Source organism: Podarcis bocagei (assembly GCF_964188305.1).
Source record: "Podarcis bocagei genome assembly, chromosome: 4".
Classification (NCBI taxonomy): Eukaryota; Metazoa; Chordata; class Lepidosauria; order Squamata; family Lacertidae; genus Podarcis; species Podarcis bocagei.
Genome location: NC_138128.1, coordinates 26,311,777 through 26,327,934, shown reverse-complemented (window position 1 = coordinate 26,327,934; position 16,158 = coordinate 26,311,777). Strand labels below are relative to the sequence as shown.

Sequence of the window (16,158 nt, the reverse complement as noted above, 5' to 3'; positions counted from 1 at the left end):
AATGAGACGTACAGATTTGTAACATCCAATCGCCACATACAAGTTGTGAAAGTGAAGAATTCACAAGTTCTGGTCTATTGGGCCAAAACGTTTTCCCAGCTTACCTGAGGCCACTTAGTAAATTCAGGAGTAGGGGAGATGAGCCATGTCACTATGACAACACTAAATTATTTTGGCTACTTGCTGTATGCGTGCATATCCACTAGCATAGTTGAATTTCCCCATTTCTGTGGTGTCCATAGAAGACTGCCACAATAAACAACTGCCATCATAATTTAATAGTATCTCAGCAAGGGCAGGGGAGCTATAGAGATGCTGGTCTCAAGCTCCCATCTTCTCCACCCAGTAAGGCCAATGATCAGGGATGACAGGAGCTGTGGTCCAGTGATGATAACCTGCCTGATGTACTATCAAGGGAAAATTGTGTTCCTGTCTTGTTAAGACGCTACAGGGAAAACAGGGCAAAGTTACTTACTCTTAATTATAGTTAGTTCATGTTACCCTTTGTGCACTGAAAGCACTCATCCATCAAATGATATCCTACATGCTAATCCTTATGAAGCCAAACAAACAAAGCTTTAAGAAAAAATGAAAGGATGGAAAAATCTCAAATGGCACAATGATGAGAGGAAGTGAGTGGCTTGCTGGTTACAGAATACACCACACCTCAATGTGTTTTCTTCCTTGTTCCACTAGTTTTAACTACTTGCTAAGAGTGACCAGCATAGAATGGAGACAGCAGGGGAATGTTTATCAGCACTAGAGATTTTGATTTCTGATTAGCAGATAAACTAAGCGATGGGTGAGAAGCTCATGGATATAAAGTTTATTAGATTCTTGTGCATTTTTACAAGATCTGTCAGGAGCTTATGCCTCAGTTGCTGTTTACAGGTCATACTGTGTAGATAAACAAAAAGCATGATAAAATGTTATTGATTACAGGCATGAGTCTGCATAAGCCACAATTTTATTTACCTAGAAATAAAACTTCCACCGAATTACTGAGGTTTTACTATTTCAAACAATGCTATTTCTTGAATGACTTTGCAGCAAGAGAATGGAGGCAGAGTATCAACTCAGACAAAAGTTTACTTGTTTGCAGTAAACATGATTTCCTAAATCCGGATTCTAGCTGTACAAGATAGTAGAAAACTCAGTATATAGTGGACAACAATCTATAGACCGTTTAAAGTCATATCACTGTAAAATTAAGAGTGTGCAATTAACTAAAAATTATTTTACTTTTAGGAGTTAAGATTGTTTGGATATAGTCTAGCAAAAAATAAGAAGGAACTTAATTCTGGTCATACACATCCTCATTTTACAATCCTTTTCTACTGATGTAGATAGTTACAGGAGTACATGAACTAGGTTATCTAACTGGCATTCACCGCAGAGGCAAAAGCATGTTGGTGTTTGTCATTGTCAATCTGCCCAACACACAAATAAAATATGACACTGCTAGGTGGCTCATTTAACTCTAAAGAATAGTATTCTTTATTAGTAATATCTGCCCTTTGTACACTAAACACAATTCAATGAAATTTGATAAAAGGGCACCAGTACATTTAAAGAACATGGTGATAAAGAACTGTTTTAACGGTGTTTTGAAGCCCAGGTGATCAGGATAGTTACCATCTTAAATCCTATGCCTGCAGTCCCAGGCAATATAGGATACATTGGTTCTCCCCCTGTACTTCAGCAAAGGAGATCTGATGTTGGTCCCCCCACAACCACTGCTGCAGAAACTTCTGTGGCTATGGCCCTACCAATGTCAGTTCTGATGCCAAGTGGGGAAGATTTTGGGAGATTTGGGACATGCAGGAGAGGCTTGGATCCAAAGAATCCTGCTCCTACCCAGTCCCCCAACACTAGAAAAAAAAAATACTCCACCTGAGGAGCTAACAAAAATCTTTTTTTATTATTTCCCAGGGAAATGGTGGCCAGGAGGGAAGTGTGGATAGAAAGAAAAATGAAAGTAATTAAAGTTCTCATCTGTCCTAAAATTGAGAGCCAACGTGCCTTAGGAATGCAGCCTAAAATAAAATAAAATTAATAATAATAATAATAATAATAATAATAATAATAATAATAATGGTAGCTGCATCAGCCTGCTTGTTACATGGCACATCTTATGCCAATGATGATTTAACAGAGTAATTCTAAAGCTATGTACACACTGATTGAACAAGTAACATCAGGTCGACTGTCTTTAGCTGGGCCTAACATCTCAACTTATAAATCCATCAAAGTCTTGATTTCGTTAATTTTTGTTTCACTAGAAGATTTCTTGTTTCCAAAGGCTCCAGTCGCAAGTTCTTTCTTCTTCTCCTGGATTTTCAGCATGTTTTCCTCTACTGAGTTCTTCACAATGAACTAAATGTGGGTTTTTTAAAGAAAATGTCAAACAAAAGAAAAATGGAAATTCACTGCTATCGTATTACTTTTCCAAAGGTACTTTAAATATATTACTGAAAACGTGCTATCCTAAAGTGTGATTCATTTACTATGATGTGAAGAAGTAAAAATAGCAAGGAGACAAATACTAGAGCATGGGGAACGGGGGGGGGGCGGCTATGGCCCTCCAGATGTGAACTCTCAAATCCCATCTTCCACCCTTAGCCACGCTAATGAGACTTGGGAGTCCAACAAGAGCCGCAGGTCCATAGGTTCCCCATTCTAGGATAAAGGTTCTCAAACACTGGTTCACCAACAACAGTCAAACAGTATTTGTACTTGGCCCCATAGTGATTTAAAAACTGATACACTCAGCCTCACAGAACCATACTCACAAAACACATGCACATCCATTATCTAAATATCATTAATGTATGCTAGGATAGCTCAGTTGGTAGAGCATGAGACTCTGAATCTCAGGTTTGTGAGTGCAAGCCCCACGATGGGCAAGTTTCCTGCATTGCAGGGGTTTGGACTATACGATCCTCAAGGTCCTTCCAACTCTATGGTTCTATGTGCTTTGATTTGTAGAACAAAAACCATGATGTTAAGTGGTCCTCCATGAACTTTGGCAAACTAAGAGTTCAGGAAAAAATATTTATGGAAAGTACAGTCCTAGAACTTGCAGCAACAAGAAGAAAGTAGTGCCTTCATTTCTATTTGCAACTGCTCATATAACAAGGAGCCTTATGTGTTGGGAAGCTGTCTTACATTACAATACCGACTTAGACTGAAAACTATCTGCGGACCCCACTCAAACATCAGAGGCCATTTTACAAAACTGAAATCATGTCAGTGAGGGAAGCAAGATTCAGTCTGTTTCCCATCTTTGTGCCAAATAGTTAACTGGCAAAAGTTCATCTTTTTAACGCTCTTCACATACACCCTTAGCTACTCTATGCGCACTGTTGTTTCAAAGGCCACATGTTTGCAATACAGAAAATGCAATTTAATTCCTTGCTATAGGTAAAGGGACCCCTGACCATTAGGTCCAGTCATGACCGACTCTGGGGTTGCACGCTCATCTCGTTCTATAGGCTGTGGGAGCCGGCGTTTGTCCGCAGACAGCTTCCGGGTCATGTGGCCAGCATGACTTAAGCCGCTTCTGGCGAACCAGAGCAGCAGACGGAAACGCCGTTTACCTTCCCGCTGGAGTGGTACCTATTTATCTACTTGCACTCTGAAATGCTTTTGAACTGCTAGGTTGGCAGGAGCAGGGACCGAGCAACAGGAGCTCATCCCGTCATGGGGATTCGAACCGCCAACCTTCTGATCGGCAAGTCCTAGGCTCTGTGGTTTAACCCACAACGCCACCCACGTCCCTTAATTCCTTGCTAGTCCCTCTTTTATTATACTGCATCCCTAAGCACAACTGCAGACTCTGGGTTGAGGCGTGCTCGAATTAAAAGCAACTTCTTATAACTACAGGTGCTTAAGATAATCGCCAGCTCACCTTGGTGATGACAACATCCTGCTTCTGCCCAAGTCTGTGACATCTGTCAAAGCACTGGTCCTCTGCAGCAGGATTCCAAGCCTATCAGAGATATTCAGTAGTCATGCTAAGCCTTGCCAAAAGTAATGTCCTTTCACATTTCAGATTTCTAAGCTATGATCACTATAGCACCGTGGGACTTTAGTGTTTTACTAGTATGGCGTTGGAAGACTTGAGAATAACATATTCCATTTTCTATTAGTTATATACATGACACATCAAGTCCACCAGCCCATTTCTTGGTGACAAACTGCCTATCCCATCAAGCTGCCTGGACTAAAGAGTATTCTTGAAAAACGGATTTCTGATTATAGTTAAGCTAGAATACAAAGGCTCTCCAGGAGAGCACATTCATTTCCATAAAGCCTTTAAAGATAACTGGGGGAGGAATGAACTGATACAATTTCACTTTTTCTTATAAGGATGATAGCAGGCACACAAACTCCTGATCTTGAAGGGGTATGGATGGAACGATTATGTCCCCCTGCTCAGCCTCCACCAGCAAGGAGCACCTCAACATACATATCCCAAATGCCAGGTAGATAGCATTTCCGACAGCAGTAACCAGCAGAAATCCCTGAGAGGAGAGGCTGTACAAACCTGCTGTCATCATGTTAAAAGAGGCCCAATTTGGGCCTTTCCGCTGAACCAACTTTGGAGCTGGGACAGCAAAGGGACTTTTTTCCTCCCCGCTCCACAACTTCTACTCCTGAAAATGCACGCGCATCAAACCACACCTCTGCCAGCCAGAGGTTAGGATCGCTCCCTTAGCTTTTCAAGTTAACTTATGCACATTTGAAATCAGTAACTTTATTACAGGTTTTCTACCACAGCTAACCTGATGGGGGAAGACCTGTGTTTTTTGCTGCAGTTAACAGCACCATTATCACTTTCTTTTGCCATTATCTAGCTGCTAAAAATGAGTTTCTCATTCCTTCTTTTATTTCTAGGATGTGTTGCAGAGCCAGTAAATATCACACTGATTGACTTGTTTATACTTACTGGATCCATTAAAAATACTTGTGAAGCTGCTGTGAGATTCAAACCAACACCACCAGCTTTTAGAGATAAAAGCATTATAGTTGGGGACCCTTCTGCATTACTTTGGAACTGCTGAATTGCCTGTACTCTTTGTTTCCGTGTCATAGACCCATCCAAACGAGCAAAAGCAAACCCAGATTCCCTGAATCAGAAGAAGTACAACAGTTAGTCAATTTGAGAGTTCTGACCTCATATTGTGGCATGCTGAATTTTTCAACTTCCAAATTCCTAAAATGAAGGGTGCTAAAAAGTTATAACTTGACTTCGGTTATCAAAAGATATTTTGGTTAGTATTTTGCTGCTAAGTAAAACGTGTGTAAAATTGCATAGAAATCATTAAAAATGATTGCCAAGTACTTGCAGTTATATTATTAATTATAATTATTATCTGACACTTTCAGAAGGTAAAATTTAAAATTCTTTGGTTTTCCAAAAGCAGCTTATGTGCTTCTTCATCAAATGTACACTTATCAAGCTAAATGTTGTCCAGCCATAAAAATAATAGCAGATTTGATTTATTCACACCCAAAAACATCTTTTTAAGATGCCTCACTGAAGAAATTTGCAAAAACTAAGTTTCACACCCCCTAAAATGAAAAACCCTACTTTGATATGAAGTTTTGATTTTTTTCATGAGAAATTTTTGGTTTTTTTTGTTTTTTTTTTTTTTGTTTGTCTGTTTTTTGGAGGGGCAGGAATGCACGCAGCACAGCAGATTAGATAGCAAGTATTTACATTTTTCAGTTCTTTGTTGAAGAAACTTAGCAAGCACATATTTCTACTTACTTTAGTGGAATCTCTATTAGAGTCAGGAACTTTGTGAACTGAGAAACTATTAAACTCTTAACAGCAGGATTTTGCTTCCTTAGTTTTATCAAGGCATGCATCAATGCATTGACCTGAAACACAAAGTAGTTATTTTCAGTTTTACTAACAACGAATCTCTTCATTTTCCTGAGGTTAGTTTTATTGTTACAAAGGAAAGCATGCATGTTCTCAGAGTCCTGTGTGCTAGACTGACCAATTGTTTCTCTCATTTCTTACCACCACATACCAAAAATAATTGGCCTAACAGAAATGAAATAAAATCGGTGAATCTGGAACTAATATCACAGGTTACAAGAATTGGGAAGAAAACATAATTTCCTATATAAAATGTCATTACTTAGGAGACCTAGAATCTCAGTTTTGGAAAGCAACAGGAACTGTTAGCACATACATGAAAGTAATGTATGAATTTTAGGAAGTAGCAACCTAAGTCACATTGATAAATGGAATTAAATGTAGGAAGATATCAGGAATTCACAAATGTGCAAGCCATGTATTTTCCATAGGTAACAATTCTTTCCACTTATGGCCTCACCTCCCACTGCTTTCAGTGGCATAAAGCAGCGAAGATGGCTAAAGCCAAGGACAAGGTAATAGAAAATAATATGGAGAAAGCAGAGTTCTTGCAAAAGTCTAGATGAATTGCTTAAATCCTTAATGAGGGCACAGAGGAAAAAGACCAAAAATCAGTAAGGAAGAAGGAAGAAGTAGGACCAAGAAAACTGAACATAAAGAGTGGTTAACTCATGCCCTTTCCTGTTACTAAGCACAATCCATGTATCAAAATCTAGCCAGTGTGGTAAATATCTAAAGTGTAATATTTTGGTGCAAAAATGCAAAACAAATTAAGAACATATTTTGCATACCACAGAATAAAGACAATGACATTTACCTTTGAACTAGATACCCATTCTTGGCCAGGCTTTTTTTCACTATCCAGTTCCTCTGAAGGACATTCTAGTAAATTTTCTAATCCAACCTCTTTCCTGCAAAGAGGACATTTGGCATTTGTCTGAAAAAGACAACACAAGTTTATAGTTCTGAGAAATACACCGTTGTGATCTGCATGTTTAAAGGCTAGCTTTTGTATTATGCTTCGGTTAGTAGTTCAGCGGTTTTTTGAAGAGGGTAAGGTTTCACATAAAGCAATATACAAAGTGACTACTACAAAGAATTAAAGAACCCTAACCCTTTACAAAGTATTTGAAGACGCAACAAAGTGAACTGGACTCCTTGGCTGGCTTTGAATAAACATTCACAAACTTTTTATTGATAATAATCAGCTAAATAGTTTGAGGATCTATACAACTTTGTAACATGCAGAAATCAGCATTCTTAGAGAAATCAAAGAATGGAACTGAGGGAAGTCGGGGGTGGGGGTGGGTAGGTTTTGTGTGGGAGGGTGGGGGGAGGGAGGAAAAATGTGGGAAAAGTAAGGATGATATGTTTCTGGATATTATGTTTTGTTTTAATTTTGAATAAAAAAATAAAAAAGAATTAATCAGGTCTCTTTGGAGGTAACATTCTACCATGAACAAATTAAACAATACTGCCATACTGTGTACAGTACAATTGACATCGGAGTCCCCTTCCCTTTTTTCCTAGATACAGTTTGGCTTACTGGCACCATTAATTGTATTGCTGTGGGCTAGAGTCCTATTTAGATGAAGGTTGGTTTGACAGCGGCTTTATACAGCAGACGGGTTATTCAGATCAGGCTGAGTATGTGTCGGCTTAGCGCGTTAAGTTTCCACACATTGTTTTTCTTCCGTCATGAATATTCTTTGCTTGCCCACTGCTTGCCTCCACCCCAATGGGTGGAACTTGATGGAATGTACCTGGGCTGTGTCCCTCTCTGCAATCACTCGTCCCCAACCTCCACTGCCTTTTCCTGCTCCGGGCATTCATAGCTTTTCAAAACAAAATAATTTGCCAGAAGTGCGTAACAGCAAATATTACCAGCCCATAGTTACGTCTCACTACAGACAAAATGGAGATGGGAAGCAATGTGCATTTGGGTTTCTTAAAAAAAAAAAATAACGAGGTCTTGCACAGGAGTGATATTTACCAATTTTGATCTGCTATTTGGTTTGACATGATGTGGGTGGCAATACACCCCTATGAAAGAATTAAGAATGCCACGTAGGACCTGTTAACCATTATTAGCATAATTATGCATTTTCCCTCCTCTCACCAAAAAACATGCAACAGCAATGAAATTATGACAAAATGGTGTTGAGCAAAACCTTGAAATTAAACAAGTTAAAGTTGTCCAATGTACCATTTCAGTCTAATGTGAAGCCATCATAAACACATGCAAAAAAAAACACAAAAAAACCGTGCAGGTCAATACAATCAAAAGGTCAGAATCAAGAGGAATACATGCAGTAGAATGTAGAAAAGCCAGTAGATTAGTTTCGATGGCAATAAATTAAAATAAAATATAAGGAGTATTAACCAGTTTTCTCAAAACAGTAGCCCTACTGGCCACTGATATAAACTGCCTTCACTACAGTTTCGTAAAGGTAATAACTAACCTTCTCTCTCTGGATGACTTCACAGATACATGGTTTACAGAACACATGGGCACAGTGTGTTATCACAGGAAAGTTCAGGGACTCTAAGCAAATGGCACATTCTTCATCTGATCCAGAGCTGAGCACGAACTTCATTTTTTCTATTAATTTCTTACGCAATTCTTCAGGGGTACCATTAGCTGTCCAAACACATACACAAAAAAATTTAAAAGAGCAATGTTACACGGTTAAAGTATCACAGTGCACGATAACCACAAAAGTGCATCTATTTCAGCAGGATCTACAACAAAATGTTGCAGTGTATTTCATCTTCTAGTAGGATTTATCCTGTTGAAGGTTCCAGATAGCCATTCCCCTAACTAGCAGGTTATTTCATCTCTCTCTCCCAGCCTCCTGATTTTCCCTTTTTTATTTTCCAGTTGATTCTCAACATTCTGTGGGTGGTGACCATAGTTAGTCCTCACTGGGCTGGACTGGTGGCATTTAGGTTTTTTCGTGGAAGATGTCCCTAAAGGATTGGAATGTTTTGGAACTTTTATTATCCCCCAAGGATGTCAGTGCCCCTTTTATTTCACAATAGCAACATTTTGGTTCCACTTCTGTCAACCCCTAAGTTTGCTTTTAGATAATAGATACCATATCGCAATTCATATTGGAACAATATACTTATCCACTGTACTCAAATGCTTATTAGTTATCAGTATTTAAGGGGAAGAGCTACCACTACAGTGATATTTACTAGCATTTAAAAAGAATTATCTTTTCCCCATGAGATAACAAACGTCATTTTCCAAGTATCTGTTTTGAGACTATGCATTTGAACATTTCACATTCTAGTTGTCTCAGATAAGATATTTACAGAAATATCTTTTTACATACACAAAATTATTCTCGCCAAGCATGAAGCTAAAATTCTCCAACAGCTTACTCAGCAGATTCACTATGTAGACCACAAGTTCAAGTCCTGTGTAGTGCCCACTAGTCACAAACTGACTTTTTCTAGCAAATATTTTCTTTTTGACAACAAGTAGTTTGTTTTTCTTGTCAGACCGAAATATACTGTATTTTTCCATGTATAAGACACCCCCTATTTTTTTAAACCCGAAATTAAGTTGTTTAGCTTTTGGGGGGGTCACTTTCACCAATCACTCACCCGCCTGCCCTCCACTGCCAATCGCTTGCCACTGCCGATCACACACCTCGCCACAGCAACCAATCGCTGCTGCCAATCTCCGCTTGCTGCTGCCATTAATTGCACGCCCCCCCCCCAATTCACTATCCGTGTATAAGACGATACCCAATTTTTTGAAGCAAAAAGCATTGTCTTATACACGGGAAAATACGGTAAGTGTAGGCCCCTGCCTCCCTCATCTCGCTTCAACGATGGTCAAAGTAAGAGAGGCTAGGAGGCTAGGAGACCCAAAGAACAGATTGCAGGAAGAACTATTAGACCATGCAGTACATGAAGTTGTCCTATGTTGAGCCAACACTTATCAAGCAAAATGCATCTTGGGGGAAATCAGACTGTATTTCCCATCATCCCTGACAACCAGTCATGCTGACTGAAGCTGATGAAAGCTGTAGTCCAAAACATGTGGAGGGCAACTGGTTGGTACTCTAGCCATACCGGTCTCCTGAGTATTCACTTACCATATATACTCGAGTATAAGCCGACCCAAATATAAGCCGAGGCACCTAATTTTACCACAAAAAACTGGGAAAACCTATTGACTTGAGTATAAGCCGGTTCACCACACCACAAACCTCCTGGTGGGCCAGAGTGCGTGTGTGCGCATGCGTACACGGCAGAGGGGGCTTCTCTCTCCCCCCAGCCCCTCCCGTCCCCCTGCCTACCTAGGGTGCTGCCAAGAGGCAGAGGCTGGTGGCAGCAGTGGCGGAGGAAGAACAAGCAGCCCGAAAGGGTTGCTTTTGGGCTGCTCATTCCGCGGCCGCCGACAGCAGCAAAGGCAGAGGAGGAGGAAGGAGCAGCCCGAAAGGAGCCTCATTCGAGTATAAGGCGAGGGGGGCTTTTTCAGCATAAAAAATGTGCTAAAAAAGTCAGCTTATACTCAAGTATATACGGTACACAGATCTGAACACTAAACAACTGGCAGGTGTGCATTAATAGAAGCAAGGATGACACACAACTTTTTACTGTGGAGTTCTTTGCTCTCTTGCCTTCAGTCACGTGCAGAGAGATACTACCCAACCCATTTGGATCATCAGCAACCGCCGTAAACCAAGAAGTGTAAGCACCTGAGATTAAAGGTCTCCTATGTTTTTAAAAGAACATAGGAATACTTACCTTCTGTATCACTGGATGAGGACACACTTGTACAGAGCCATGGATGACAACACAACTGTCTCAGCCTGAGCAATACACCAAGAACATCTGCATAGTGGGTCAGGACACTTCTATCACTGAAATACCTGCAGGATAATTTTGACATTAAATAAATCAAGTGTTACAGTTTAAATACTTGAGCTGTGATCCACAAATCCTCCGAATTCTGGCCCAATTCTCTCTTGTGCCATAATTAGAGAACTTTGCAGGATCTGTTAGGTCATATTTACCATACCATTAGTGTTGGAAACAGTAACTTAACCAAGGATTACAATCCAGGCTATCAAATGAGGCACCTCAGTGTAAGGGGTGTGTAAATGTATGTGTATCCACTTTGCTTCCCATGTCATTTAACCCTCCATAATGGACTGAAAAACAATGGCATTATCAGGAGCCACTTAGTTAAAATCTCATGCCCTGTTTTGAGAACAGTATTCTGCCTGACAATGCAGTTTTATTTGTATATAACAGACCAAGCAGTCACTGAACAGTTGTAGAAAATGTTCCCGTTTTCTCAACCATCCTTTTAACAATCCATGTTGCGAGTGATGAGTACTAATCTGATTAGTTTGTTAGTACTATTCCAGCTGCAACAAAAACAGCTAATGTACTGGCCACTGAAGGAAGAATAGTTAAATTTCTACATAATCCAAAAACTTGGGAGTCTTAATATTGTGCACGCACGCACGCACGCACGCACACATATAAATAAAAGAGTGGGGATCATTTGTGTAATATTGGAAAAATCATGGCATGCAATTAAATGCATTAGTAGAGTTACCTTAAATCAAGCAGTTAAAAGCATTATCAAGATAATAACTTAAAAAAGGAGTAATGTGAAAAATGCAGTTAAAAAATTCAAGTAAGACACAAAAGGGGGGAAAGGGAAGTCTAATATGTATATGAAAACTGAAAATAAAATTTATAAAAATAAATATATAAATTTGGGAGTCTTAATATTGCATTGCATGGAGTTTTATTATAATGGAATCTACAGAGCTGCAATCCTATACAGTGGTACCTTGGTTTAACAACAGCTTAGTTTATGAACAACTTGGATTAAGAATGCTGCAAACCCAGAAGTAGGTGCTTTGGTTTGTGAACTTTTCTTTGGAATAAGAACATGTTTTGCTTTCTGTTGAGTGTGTTCCATTTGTAAATTGAGTCCCCCACTGCTATGGGAAAGCACGCCTCGGTTTAAGAATGCTTTGGTTTAAGAACGGACTTCCAGAACAGATTAAGTTCATAAACCAAGGTACCACTGTATACATTTACCTTGGAGTTACCGTATTTTTTGCTCTACAAGACTCACTTTTTCCCTCCTAAAAAGTAAGGGGAAATGTGTGTGCGTCTTATGGAGCGAATGCAGGCTGCACAGCTATCCCAGAAGCCAGAACAGCAAGAGGGATCGCTGCTTTCACTGTGCAGCGATCCCTCTTGCTGTTCTGGCTTCTGAGATTCAGAATATATTTTTTCTTGTTTTCCTCCTCCAAAAACTAGGTGCGTCTTGTGGTCTGGTGCGTCTTATAGAGCAAAAAATACGGTAAGTCCTACTGAATCCAACAGGGTTTATTTCTGAGTAGATGTATTTAGTATTGCATTATAAGACATGCAAGATAAAAAATCAGACTACAATTACTGAATGCAACCTAATGGAATTCTGTTCTTCCACTTAACAGCTGGCACTATTTACCTCTTAACAGCAGCAATGCTCTCGTTTTTCACAGAATGATACATTTGGCTCTCTTCATCTGTAAGTGTAATATGCTGAATGAATACTTTGCGTTCCGGGAGCTTCAAAACTGGCTTCCCTTTAACTTTGCTTGTTTTAGTTCTTCGAAGTGTAATGCTGTTAATTAGGGATTGTAAACGCCTAGCAAGACAAAAGAAGCACACGTGAGGCTTTAACATCAGATATATTTTATATCTCAGTCGCTCAGTCTTGTATACCCAGTGAAAACTGAAAATTTTCTGTATTTTACTAAAAGAACTTTAAATGAAGTCTATATTCTTCACACATCATTCAGTTTATGTATAATCCACTGATCTTTGTACTGATCTTTACAAAATGTACTTATCAAGAATATGTATTAGAAAACAAGAAACTAGAAATATTTTATACTTAAGCCCTCCTTGATCTCCCATAGTGACAGGACGCTGGATTGTTCTGTGCCACCAGTCTCTATCTGTAAAAGGCTTCAGCTTTAGAAAGGAAAGAAGAGACCACAAATCCTTTAAGGAATTCTGAATAGGTGTGCCTAAAAGGAAGAAGAAAGACAAAACAAAAACATGCTGCACATTATGATTACACCACATAAAATTCACTCAAAAACAAAAGTAAAGACTGGGTAAACAAAAAATATCCATGTACAAGTATAAAAAACTTGCCAAAAATTATTTTGGCATTTGTATCATTGTATCAGCTTGAATTCTTAGGTAAATATTATTATGTATTATTTAAAAAAAACACACCAAAATATTGCTAAGTACCACTCTACCATTAGTAGTTAGCTTCTGCTAGGCAAGTTTTTTAAAAATCAATTTCACATATTAAAACATTTGCTAATTTCCTATAAAGTTACATTTACATGAACCTGCCTTAAGATGATTGGCTGACTTGCAGGCTGATGGAAACCCACACATCGTTGAAAGACTGTATCATCGATTATTGTTTTGGATCAACACATTCTGGCACTAGATCCTGAGGATTTTATTTCATGAATTAAAAATGGTTTTTTAAAAGCAGTGCCTCCTGGTAAATAATGAAGTCCCTCACTACTGCAAAATGCAACAGTTCTGGCATCTACTTTGCTTAGCTTTCGAAACATCTTTAGTCAGGTACAGTCATTACCTAAAAGACATAGAGCCTGATCAAAATAAGAGTTTACACTGAAAATAAATATTCCTGGGCTTAAACTGCATTGATGCATTTGTTTACAACGCTGCATTTTCATTTTAATATTAATGTCAACCTCAGTACTCCACTATAATCAGCAAGTTAAAAATGGGCTGGATCTCTGGATCATCAGCCCATATAACAGGGCTGGCAGAAGCTGACTTTTCAGCCTACTGTTTTTCCCACCAGTCCCGGAGTCCTCAATAAATGCTTCCCCGAGGGTCGGAGACGCTGTGGCACAAGAAAAGGGTGTGATGGCCGGCATTTCTTAGCCTAGGTGTCCCGGTTCAAACTATTATTCAATTGTATAATTAAGTGAAAATTTAAACTTTAAGGCCAGGAACAATTGCTGTCCTGGGAGAGATGCTTTCTTTAATCTAAGTTTATGGGTTTGATCCCAGTAGTCCATTAAAACTAAACAGTGATAAGAGTTTGAATCTAGTCCAACCATGGCTTCAAATCGGGTTTTAACAGTAACACCATCAGTTCATGTACTAATTTCGTCCCTGTTTGATGAGCAATTGAACTGTTCAGAACAGGAAGCAGCCACTTCAGCTGCATTTTTGCAGCTGGAATTTATGACTGGAAAAGTAAAAGCAGTGCTGGAGGCAAGCAGAAAAATACAGTCGAAAAGGTGCTTGCTCTCAGAGAGTTATCAATCTGAAAGTGAGAAAATGTCTGCATATGCACTACAAATGCAGTTTTTTCCAGCAAAGACATTCATACCGCCCCCTGAGCAACATCAGGCACTCAAAGCAGAAACAGCACTTCCATTGGAATAGGACAGTAGTTTTGGCTGCTTCTCTGGGTGGCTCCAATGCCAAGCAGCTAGTATGATCAGAAGGGAAGCAAATACAGATGTTGCATCCCTAGCAGAACTGCTCTTGCATCTCTTACATGCTGCTAAATTCCACATGCTCAGGAGCAGCTTAGACAGGGTGCTGCTGCACTGCCACCCTTCCAAAAGTGGGGTCTCTACTGTTTGCCAGGATGGTGCAGGAGCAGTTCAGAGTGGCAGCCCAGGGTGCCACATTGGCTCTGCTGATCTGTCCATACAAGCCCTGACCTTGCTACTGCCCTGCCCCATCCTGCTAAGTAGAAGCAACAGTGCTGTCAATAGGGTGGTGCAGTACTATCCCACTGCACTGATTGCTCCTGCCTGGGCTGAAATTTGCTAACTGAATGCTCCCTGGAGGGAGGAGTGCATACACACATGCCCCAAAGCAAGTAGCAAGCTACAATCTTAACTAAAGCAATTTTACAGAGTGCAAAACAAACTAAGAGACATAATGCATCACAGTACTGTTGAAAAATCTTACTGAAATCAGTAAGCTGTTCAACAAGCATAACTCTTATAGTCAATTAACACATTGCTGCAGTGTTCTCCCTTTGGCATAATTACCTGTCAAAATCCATCTTCTTTGTGCATCTAGGTCCAGTACAGCTTTTGTCTGTTGAGCATTTGGATTTCGTATTGTGTGTCCTTCATCCAACACCACTCTCAGCCATTTTAATTTGTGTAAAGGGCTGTTACCTCTGGCCTAGAACAAAATTTTAATAATGGCTGTAGTACTTTAAGGATATAAGTAAACTCTGTAAAATAAGCAGTGACTTAAAAAAATTAAAAGAAACCATTTTCCTTTCATTCTCTATTCCAGAAGAATATATGTAACCTTTATGAAGATGAATAGAGGAAGTCAGCTACATCAAGCGTGCATGAAGGCCTCAAAGCCAAATCACTTTTGCAGCTTCACTGAAAATCCAACCCAATTAATGCAAGAGGCATTACAAGGACAATTTCAACCAATAAAAATACTCAAGGAAGGTGCAAGTGCAGAGGGTGTGTGGCCTAGAAAGAACCCCACGAGCCAGATAGAGGGACCTGGAGGGCCACACTTGCCCCCAGATCACAGGTGTGTATATGTACACACACACACACACACACACACAGTGTAAGATATGGGGAATTATTTGAATGGCTTAAATATAGCATGCTCTACTTACAGTTCACATCTAAAGCAGATACTACACAGATTTCTTAAATTTATTCCCATGACAGTCATCAGAACGTATCAATAGAACTGTTAGTCATATGATTTAAAATAAAGCAGCAGCTAAGCAACTGGAGTTTTGTCTTTAAGGGACAGAGAAAATGGAAGTGTAATACAGGCCCTATTTCACTCCAGAAAGAGCTTTTGTTTATTTAACAGGATTACAATCGCTAAACCTCTAAGCCGTTTACATAACATATAAAGTTGACCAAAAATAAAATCAAAACATAAACAGAATATGTAGTTTCAAATTTATATATATAACACACACATTACAAAATAAAATTGCATAATAAATTACACATCCAATTTACATGACTGGACATGCTTGCCTAAACAAAATCATTTTTAGCAGGTGCCAAAACAGCTCAGTATTTTACAAGTGTTTCCATTGGAGCTGTATGAGAAAAACCAAAGTTTTCTACTCTATTTCCAAGGGTGAGCACCCACATCAAGATGCAATTAATAACATCACCTAAGAAATGGGCAGAGGAAGGCAAGATTGTGTCAGC

General features: G+C 39.3%; 1 protein-coding gene across 1 annotated transcript in view; it reads right to left on the bottom strand.

Moving 5' to 3' along the window:
- Positions 1-949: 949 nt before the first annotated feature.
- The window catches only part of HLTF (helicase like transcription factor), a 28,546-nt gene continuing 13,337 nt past the window's right edge, over positions 950-16,158 (bottom strand). The window contains exons 16-25 of the mRNA XM_081190091.1: positions 14,998-15,136; positions 12,822-12,957; positions 12,393-12,572; positions 10,661-10,785; positions 8,356-8,534; positions 6,711-6,830; positions 5,777-5,889; positions 4,952-5,132; positions 3,911-3,991; positions 950-2,376 (exon numbers count right to left, since the gene is read on the bottom strand). Of these exons, the coding sequence (XP_081046217.1) occupies positions 2,236-2,376; positions 3,911-3,991; positions 4,952-5,132; positions 5,777-5,889; positions 6,711-6,830; positions 8,356-8,534; positions 10,661-10,785; positions 12,393-12,572; positions 12,822-12,957; positions 14,998-15,136 (1,395 nt within the window). The 3' untranslated portion in view covers positions 950-2,235. The remainder of the gene's footprint in view (positions 2,377-3,910; positions 3,992-4,951; positions 5,133-5,776; positions 5,890-6,710; positions 6,831-8,355; positions 8,535-10,660; positions 10,786-12,392; positions 12,573-12,821; positions 12,958-14,997; positions 15,137-16,158) is intronic.